At 36.0% G+C, this 10340-nt stretch overlaps 1 protein-coding gene across 1 annotated transcript in view; it reads left to right on the top strand.

The window, feature by feature from the left end:
* Positions 1 to 10340, top strand: part of MID1 (midline 1) — a 172843-nt gene that overhangs the window by 129636 nt on the left and 32867 nt on the right. Inside the window, exon 5 of the mRNA XM_027835321.1 lies at positions 5052 to 5179. Coding sequence (XP_027691122.1) covers positions 5052 to 5179 — 128 coding nt within the window. The remainder of the gene's footprint in view (positions 1 to 5051; positions 5180 to 10340) is intronic.

Here is a 10340-nt window from a genome sequence, read left to right as displayed (position 1 = left end):
GGGGGGGGTGTAATACAAGTAGAAAAATGTACATCTGCAAGTCAGTGCAAGCATAACCTGCGTGTATAGAGCTAGGCCTGTCTTCCATGTGACCATTTTTTCCCCAAATATGGACACAAAAATTTCATTCTTCTACTAGACAGGCATACTTCACAGATGTGTGTATACTAGCGGCTTTTTTTTTGCCCCCAGAATATTGAGCTTATAAAGAGCTGATAAGAGTCTTTGTCTCTTTTTCTAAAGCTCTTTTTCTCTCTATTACTATGTCTTTCTCTATCTCTTAATTTTTCCCCAAGCTCTTTATTTGATTCTGTATTTCAGCATTTCTTTTGGCTTCTAGGTTTCTTTGTGTGTACCTTTCTCTATGTCTCCATATGTCTCTTGGGCCCTCCTTCTTTCTGCCTTATCTTTCTGTCTCTCTCCTCTCATTTAATCTCTGTCTTAGGTTTCTCCATATGGGCACTTAAGAGCTTTCTCTTCATCACTTGGCACATACTTGGCAGCCCAAGAAAAAGGTTTCAGACTTTCAGGCATTACATACCTGTGAATACCCCAAAAAGTGTTTTTGGCATTGTGAACCTCTCTCTCTCTCTCTCTCTCTCTCTGTGTCTGTCTGTCTCTGTTTTTCTCTGTCTGTCTCTTTGTCTTTCTCCATGTACACACATATATGTATTTATATGTATGCACACACTTGTGTATGTATATATGTGTATGTACTTTTGTGTGTATATATATATAGTTTTTCAGTGAGTTAAATTCATCAAATATTGTTAAGTGCTTACTTTATGCAAGGCTCCATACTAATGGATAGGGATCTAGAGCTGAAAAATGGCATTTTAGACACCTAAAAAATCACAGTGCACCCTGTATGGTATAGGAAGAGATACAGAGATAAATGCAACATATCTCATACCCTCAAGGAACGTTTATCAAATTTTGTTGATCTGAAGCTAGGCCTTTTCAAAGTTTTAGTGACTACAAACACATGATGAGTAATTGCCAAAATGGCTTATTCTAAATAATAGACCCATAGTATCCAGAACAAGGAAATCAAGCTACCCGACTATCTGTGCTGGAATATTTTAGCCACTTCTGAGCACATTTTAATAGAGACATTGACAAGCCAGAATGTGTCCAGAGGAGACTCAAGACCATACTGTATGATGATTGGTTGAAAAAATTGATTACATTTAGTTTGGGAAAGGAAAGGCCTAGGGAAGCCAAATAACTATTTTCAAATAATTGAGTGATTGTCATGTGGGAGAAAAATGTAGACAAAAGACAAAACCAGGTCAAATGGGTAAATGTTACAGATGGGCAGAATTTGAGTCCCAATTCCCCACATGGATAGATTCCCCGGCGTGGGGTGGGTATCCCACTGGGCAATAACTTCACCACCCCTGTAAGCACTGAAATACAGACTGCATAACATTAAGCAATTTTTAAACATCTTGTATTTTCAGATCAGTGATATTACAAATGATTTAATGAGGAGGATGCAATTATTTACTTTCAATAAGTATTTTATAACAAATGATTCATAATCTTGTAAGATGCCTGACAATCATTTTCATCCCCTCCCCCTCCACTTAACCCAATAGTTGGGGTTATTATGACAGCTCATCCCAGTTTCATTTGAAATTGTGCATAGCTATTGTCAAAGTTGCAGTTCTCTTGTATTTGGGATTCAGTACTCGAGTTTCATTCGTGGATATTTTTTTTTTCATTTTCAGGTTCGATTATTAATACTTCTGCATTCTTGTTTCTTCATGTTTTTATTTTGCTGAGTTAGCCAAATTGAGAACTAGTACAAAAACATATTTATAGTAAAAACATAAGATTAAGAATATAAAAAGAAAGTTATTCTTTCACATCTTCTCTGCCAAGACAAATGAATCTGCAAATTATATGCTATATATTATTACTGGGCACATTAGGTGATTGATTCTAGACTAGTAAGATGTCACTTTTGTTATATTTTCAACCATTCTCCAATGTTCTCCACTTAATCTTAAAACATAGGGAGTGTAGCAGACACTAAGAGCAAAGTAGATGGGTTTGGTTTTTGTACTTCACTGTTACACTTCTTTTTTTCTTTCTTTCTGGTACCCCAGGGTTCTGTCAAACAGAAGTGTCAGACTCAAAGCTGCCAGAACTCTTAACCAGATTTAAATGTAATTGAAAAATGTTTAACAAGATTTTTTTTAAATGTAATACAACATGGATAATGTTTGTGGTTTTCTAATTCAACATTGAAGCTCTTAGGGATCTGTTTCTACTTGAGTTTGTTACCAGTGTTGTAGAGCATAATTTGAGAAATTCTGGGGATTGAACTAGGACCGTCATTCTTAATATTTTTGTATCATGGACCCCTTTGGAAATCTGGTGAAACCCTCTCAGAATGTTTTCAAGTGCTCAAAATAAATATAAAAATTACAAAGGAAATCAATCATACTGAAATATATTTACCAAAATATTTTTAAAACAAGCTGACAGACCCCACATTAAGAACCCCTATAAATAACCAGATAATCTCTCATGTCCTTCTCAATATTCTATTTTTTTAGATAGAAGTAGGAAGATTTAACTGCCTTGAAAACCTTTAACATCTATCATTACTATCCCAGGGATCAATTTGCTGCAGTGCCATTTCCTAGTACATGCTATTAAATACAGAGAAAAAAAATAATGTCTTTAGATGCCCCAAGATATTAGGAAATACTTGATCTAAAGGAAAAATAACAAAGAATAAAATTTTGAATGCTAGCTACTAGTAAAAGGTTTGATGGATTTTGATAAGTTATCTGAAAGGGAAAGGAATAAGCAATGAGGATTTAGGAAATAAAAATATGCCCAGAAATGTTGACTTTGGCAGCATTTCCTTAGCTTGTCACTCCAAAAGAGGGTTTGAAATCCTAGCCAGAGATAGGCATCTTTCCTACATTTAAACAATGAGTAGATGTTAAAAGCAGGAGTAAAACTCAGATACTGTTTGGATGAGTTTTCTATCCTAAACCTTAGGAACTCTTTCCTTTTTATGGTCCATCCCCCTCAAGGTTGCCACAGATCTCTTATCAGAAAGCAAGTATTTTTCTGATAGGAAGACTCATAGAACTCAGTTCACTCATTTTTATGGCTATTCCATGGCTACTCCAAAGATAGAGACAAAGAGACACCGAGAAAATGAGTTAAGAGCAACTGGGACAAACAGGTCTTGAGTAAGCTCATCTGTTTGCAGAAGTGGTTGGGAGGGGAAATCAAGTGTTCTGGCTTGTCATATGCCATAGTCTTGTGTGCCTTGGTAGACAAAAATGGTGGGTTTGAGGTTATGCTGTGAATTTCACATTATCCCAGCCAAATACTCCCTGTTATACATAATTAATATAATAGAACCAGTCTTTTTTCCTTTTAAAATCTCTTTAAGTAGTTCAAAAGATCCAATAACATTTCTATACTGATCCATGCTACAGATCTGCATGAAGTCTTTGAATTTTCCACTTTGTTTTTGCAGTTAGAGGTCAGGCAGCAGGCATTTGTTGAATTTGAATGTCTTGATATGTATATAATAAAATGTGACCTCCTGTTGGGAATAAAAGCATAGAATATCAGCTTCTCTAGTGCAAAAGTAGCAAGAAGGTATTGTAGAAGGAGCACTGATCTAGGATTCAAAGCCTTGCTCTGCCATTTATTAAGAGCATTTAGGTGGCACAGGGGATAGAATACCAAGTCTGGAGTCAGAAAGACTCTTTCTTCCTGAGTTCAAATCCAGCCTCAGACACTCACTAGCTGTGGGACCCTGGGCAAGTCCCTTAACCCTGTTTGCCTCAGTTCCTTCCTGATCTGCTTCTCTAACTACCTGTGTGAACCTTTGACAAGTCACTTAACCCGTTCCTCACTTAGTTTCCTTATCTGTAAAATCACTGGTTTGAACTAAGCAATCTGAGTTCTCTTCCAGTGCTGAAATTCCCAACACATGCATAATAAATTATTGTTTAATTATTGAAATTCATATCTTGAATTGTTGAAGGGTAAAAGATGACAAGGACAACATAGTTTGAGAAGTGCAGAATGTCCAGTATGTCATGGTCCTTTTCTCAAGGAAATCACTAATGTATTTGATGCAGCCAGTGTTGTGCATTAGTAAAACATTCCAGTGTATTCATTCAAATGGACTAGAATATCTCCTGGAAAGCAGGGACCATCTCATTTTTGTCTCTGAATCACTGGTGCTTAGCACTGTACTTGGCACAACAATACTGGTAATGATTGATAGATCACTGCACATCTCTGGAGAAAACTCAAATAGGCCGATTTTTAGAAATAGTTTGTATTGTAGTCTTTTCAGTGGAGCCTCAATGCATAGGAAAAAATGTGCATCTATAAGGAGAATTTATGAGAAAGCTCATGCATATATCCCATGGTTTATGCATTGAGTGAATGAAAAAGAATCCCATGCTGAAAGGAGAGAACTGAATAATAATTACCTTTTTAAAAATATTCAGAAAATGTTCACTTTTGATAGCCAGGCAAGTGATTGGCTAAAATAAAACAATATCTGGGAGCTTTTTTTAAATCCTTATTTTGTCCTTTATGGATTTTACATTTTGATAAATTTCTTTTGAAGTAGAGAACTTCTGGAGACTGAATCCAACAGTTTTTCAGACAGATGTGTGAAAGACTGCCTGGAGCAATAAGCTTCTTACTGGGGCTGCATTTGACAGTGCCAAGCTGTTAAATACAGAGCAGCATAAAATATGAATATTCTTTAGCTTCCTTTAGCAGTAAAAAGCGGGGGGGGGGATTCCATTCCTTTCTGTCAAAGAAGGAAAAGGGTGGGGAGAGGAATTTAATGCTTAAACTCTTTTGTTTCAAGTTAAGGGGTAAAAGCAGTATGTACCATTCTGAGGGATTAAATATGTTATTACATGTGTATATGTGTGTGTGTGTGTGTGTGTGTGTGTGTGAGAGAGAGAGAGAGAGAGAGAGAGAGAATTCTAAGGAATGAATGTGAAAGCTATCCAAGTTTCTGAAAACTTTTCCTTTTATCATAGGGTCTCCATGGCAACTGCATCTTCCCAGGTTCTAATTCCTGAAATTAACCTCAATGACACTTTTGATACCTTTGCATTAGATTTTTCCAGAGAGAAGAAATTACTAGAATGTCTGGATTACCTTACAGGTATTGTATGTTTTTAATCTCAATCTTTACACATAGTTGCATCTCTACTCTTTGATTTTTTTTTCCTCCTGAATAATAGTAGACCTTTGGATTAGAAAGAAAGTTCAAACTTCCTCCAGCCATGATGTGCATGTATGTTTTAACCCCAAGGAAGCAGGTCTAATTTAGGACTGGGGGTGGGGGGGGAGAAGACACAATATTAAGTAGAGGGACTTCTCATCTCATATACACACTGCCACTATCCCCAGCCAAAAGCAATGAGGAAATAAAAATATATTGATATGCCAGTCAAATCACCTTTATTAAGTGTTGATGTAAGCAACATTTAATCAAATGGAAATATGATTCTAATGATCAGAAATTTCACCTTGTTTCAAAGCTTTCATGTGAAGACTTTTAGTAAATTTAGTAGGAATCACATTTGGATTCATTGAGATTGTGTGAGACAGGTAGGTGACCTGGAGTCAGGAAGGCCTGAGTTCAAATATGGCCTCAGATACTTACTAGCTAGATATGACCCTGGACAAAATACCTTAAGCTTTATCTGCTCCAGTTTCTTCAACTGTAAAATGGGGATATTAATACACCTGCCCTCAGGGGTTGGTTATTGTGAGGGTTTAACAAGCTCAGTGCTGGTACATAGTAAGCCCTTAACAAATGCTTGTTTACTTCCTTTTATACCAAACTTTTTTTTTCTGGTCACATACATAAATGCTTCTTCTCTACTTCTAAACACCTAAACATTGTAAGTAAGGACACTGACCAGTAGAATTTGCAATGTTATTTTGCTAGCAACTTCTTTTTAGAAAAGATCCACTTTTCTCCTATGAGGAGGTTCACTGGGGTATGGATAAGCATTTGCTTCACTTCACAGTATACTAGCTTTAGAGTTGGAAAGCACCTCAGTTGAACACCTTTATTTAACAAGTAACTTATCCAAGGTCATGCAGTCAGAGTGAGAGGCAGGATTTCAACCCAGATTCCCTGATTTCAAAGCTATTACTGTTTCTACTATACCATGCTACTTGTGTTTCATGGCAATGCACATTTATTAGGTATCTACTGTGTGTAAGAAACTGCTAGGCCTTAGCTATATAAAGATGAAAAATTTTATAACCCCTATCCTCAAGAAGCTTACAGTCAAGTAGGAGAATATGGATTATTAAACTTCTACGTAAAGGAAAATGTGATAAGTGCATAGGTCACACAGCTACAAAAATTCAAGAAAGGAGAGATCATTTTCAGCTTTCAGAGAGAAAATAGCAACTGTTGTAGGCCTTGAAGGAAAGAAAGGATGGCAACCAGCAGGGAATGAAGTGAGTGTAGAATATTTAAGTCTTCTGGAAACCACCCCTCCCCCACCACACACACACACACACACACACACACACACACACACACGCGTGGGGGAAGGGAGCTGCAAGGGGCTGGGAATTCTTTTTCATGGATTTGAGTACAAGAAGAGAAATGGTAAAATAGAATCATAAGTCATAAATATTGACCAGGGCCTCAGAGATCAATCTGATGGACCTCTGCTCAATCATGATTCCTGTCTACAACGTGTTCAAGAAGTGGTCGTCCAGCCTCCATTTGAAAATCTCTAGTAAACAGTCAATTCAACTACCCCTAAAAGAAGCTGATCCTTTTTTCTTTTTATCAGTTCTAATTTTTAGGAAGTTCTTTCCTTACGTTGAGCCAAAAGTCTGCTTCTAGAGTCAAGCAGAATGAGGTTAATATCTCATACGTATTTCAGCCCTTCCAGTATTTGAAGAATAACATGGTATTGCATTAAGTCGTTTCTTCTCCAGGCTAAATGCCCCTCCTTTATTTATTTATTTATTTATTTATTTTTGACAGAAGTGTAAGGCTTCATGTTCATCTCTATTAAATTTTGTCTTGCTTACTTCTGCTCAGTTGAGGTTGGAAAGGCAAGTTGGAGCTAGATTATATGGAGCCATTACCGTCAACCTTAAGAATGTCTATTTTATCTTGTATACAGGTGGGAGGCATCGAATGTTTTTAAGCAAAGAAGGGATGTGATCTGGCCTGTATTTTAAGAAATCAATTGTGAAAAGGATGGATTGCAAAAGCATGGAAAAATTGGGAAAAGGATGGATTATTTTAAAATAATCCAGGTTTGAGTTAATCACACCTTGAAATAGAATAGTGGCAGTTGGAGTGAAATAGCAAAGAGGAAAAGAGATACTAAAGATATTGTGCCTGGCACAATATCTTGGCTTGGCAATGAAATGAATGTGGGAAATGAAGGATAAGGAAGAATCAAAAATGACTCTAAGGAGAACAGGTCATGCCAGGCTAACTTATCTCCTTTTTTTGATAGGATTTCCAAACAGGTAGATAAAGGAAATGTTGTGGATATAGTTTACCTTGATTTTAGCAGAGCTTTTATTAAATTTTATTTTATTTTTATTCTTACGGAGAATATCAAGAGTTATGGACAAAATGATATAACAATTAGATGGTTTCAGAACTAGTTGGATAGCTCGGCTTAGAGAGTGGTTATTTAATGGTTCAAAGTCTACAAGGCAGAAAATATCCACTGGTAGTCCCCCAAGGCGCTTTGCTTGGTCTTATGCTACTTAATGTTTTTTAGTAACTTGGATTAAGGCAGAAATGATATGTTTTGCAAATTTGTAGGTGACACAAAGCTGTCTGGCCTAGTTACTCTTCTGGGTGACAATGGAAATCCCAGAAATGGATCTTGACAATCTATATCATTGGGGTGAATCTAATAAGATGAAATTCAGTAGAGACAAATGTCAAGACTTGTACTGGAATACAAAAAAATAAATTTCACCAGTAGAAGATGGGGGAAGCATAGATAGACAAGAGATACTCTGGAAACATCTAGAGCAGAAATCCTAAACATGATGCCTGCATCACTCCCAATTGCAACCCAAACCAGAGTTGTTGTTGGGTTTTTTTTCCTTCCTACAGCAACTTAATACCATTTCTATGCTGAGGGCTTAACTCTAATATATTTTTGAAATAATAAAAACTGTTAAATATGAAAAATAATAAATTGGTTTATTCCTCAATAGCTGCACAAACCACCTCATGTATACAGCAACAGTATGTGCTGGCAGAATGCTATTTCAAGAAAAGTGTACTATTACCAAGGCTTAGCATAAAGGATTTTCTTTGCTAGACCATGTATTTCAATTCTGGGTTTGGAAAATATGGCCACTGTAACCATAGATTATCCTCTTGCCTTGGCATATGTTTGATGTGTCTGAGATCAATGTTCCCAAAGCCATATTTCCATTCAGAATGATTGGTGTTTATCCCATACTAATGTGCACATCTGGATACCTTTTAAAGAGCTCTTTCCCCGTCAATTACACCTTGTTAACCATCAATTCCAGATGGACTTTTGGTTTATTTCTAGACATAACATAGACCTTCCTTACAACACACAATGTTGGACTAAAGCTGCCAAGTCCAAATAGTTTATCAGACATGTGTGAGACGGAAATGAAGTGTTTATGCAATGTTTGCTACTGTTCCGTGTGCAAAAGTGGTAAAGATGGTTTCTCTAGTACTACATCATTATACATTGAAATTGGCTTCATGATACTCATTATATGTGAAATATCTAACAATTTTCAAAACAACAAAGTCCTTACCCATTAAATGATTTCCAGTCACTTAAGAATAAGAACTTAAATTTGGGCATAGTGCTTGACAATTTACAAAATAATTTCCTCCCAAATCCTATGATGAGAGAAAGGTTGTAACGTCTAATGCCAGCAAGCATGCCTTTCTCTGAAAGGGAAGGCTATTATTTTAACTTGTGACTTGCCTCAAAGTGACATATCAGGTTAATAAACCAGAAAGGTGACATTCTTTCCCTAGTTGTTGCTGTTACCATGTGTCACACAGTACTTTCTATTTTGCAGATAATGTTTCCTTGCACTCAATCATACATATATAGATATTGATGCATCTATAAATACATATATGCATCTGTATATATTTTTGTAAAATGGAGAAAATGTCTTTAATTGTTGATATAAGAATGAGTCAATGAATGATTTAAAGTGAGGGTAGAATTAATGTTAGGAAACTATCCCTACAGAGACCAAGGAAATAATTAACAAATTCCATATTGCACCTGGCCCTTCTACCATGGAATGCACTTCTTCAGTGGATTCCTTGATTTATAGTCAAATATAAAGTATCTCATTGTGGTGAATTTTGGATTTGTATCTTTCACCTGATGGATAATTTAAAATCATACTCTAGAGAACACTTTATGGATTTTGCACTTAAAATGTATCTATGATTCAAGTATCATTCCTTGTGCCCTGTTTATTATAAAGTTCTCATAAGCATTTTGGCCTCCACAAGAACTCTACACAAAACTCTGAAGTGATCAGGTATCATTAGCCTTTTCCTAGAACTATAGCCATCTTTTTTTAAATAGTTATCAAGCCCAGTCTGGTGAAGTCTATAGATCCTTTCTTGGAATATTTTTAAATGCATAAAATAAAATACATAAAATTGCAAAAAAAGCAGTTATATTAAAATACAGTTATCAAATATTTTTAAAAACAAGTTCATGAACCCCAAATTAACAAGCCCTAATCTAGAGCAAAGAAATGCCTTAGGTCAGATAAATGTTATAGACAAAAGTTCTAACCTTTGGAATTTATTATTCCACTTCCAAAGTGCTTATATTTACTTAAACTCATAACTGATTACTTATGGACAAGTTTCAAAAACACTACTGTTAATGAAAAAAGTCTTTCATCTGTTCTGTTTTCTTACCCATGAAAATAGCCATGAGTATTAGTTATGATAAAAAGTCTTTCTTTAAGAATCACCAGTAGGAATTAAAGCATTTTCTCCACTTCAGTGTTTTGAAGGGGTCGCAGAAGTTGCAAGTCTGAGTGAGTAGATGGTACCCTTCACAGGAAGAGGGAACCTGCAAAGACAGATATATTTGCAAGGAAAGATAATTTTAGCTACCATTTACATAACACTTTAAGGCTTGCAAAATCTTTCGCATTCATTATCTCATGTGACCCCTCAAAATGACTTTGTAAGGTAGGTGATATTATCCTTATTTTGAAGAGAAAATAACTGAGAGGTTTACTTGCACATGGGTCACACGGCTAGAAAGTGTCTGAGGGAGGAT

The sequence above is a fragment of the Vombatus ursinus genome, unplaced genomic scaffold, assembly GCF_900497805.2.
Source record: "Vombatus ursinus unplaced genomic scaffold, bare-nosed wombat genome assembly UNPS02014814.1, whole genome shotgun sequence".
In the NCBI taxonomy this organism is placed as follows: Eukaryota; Metazoa; Chordata; class Mammalia; order Diprotodontia; family Vombatidae; genus Vombatus; species Vombatus ursinus.
The sequence above is the reverse complement of the archived record's forward strand: the minus strand, read 5'-3'. Positions and strand labels throughout refer to the sequence as shown.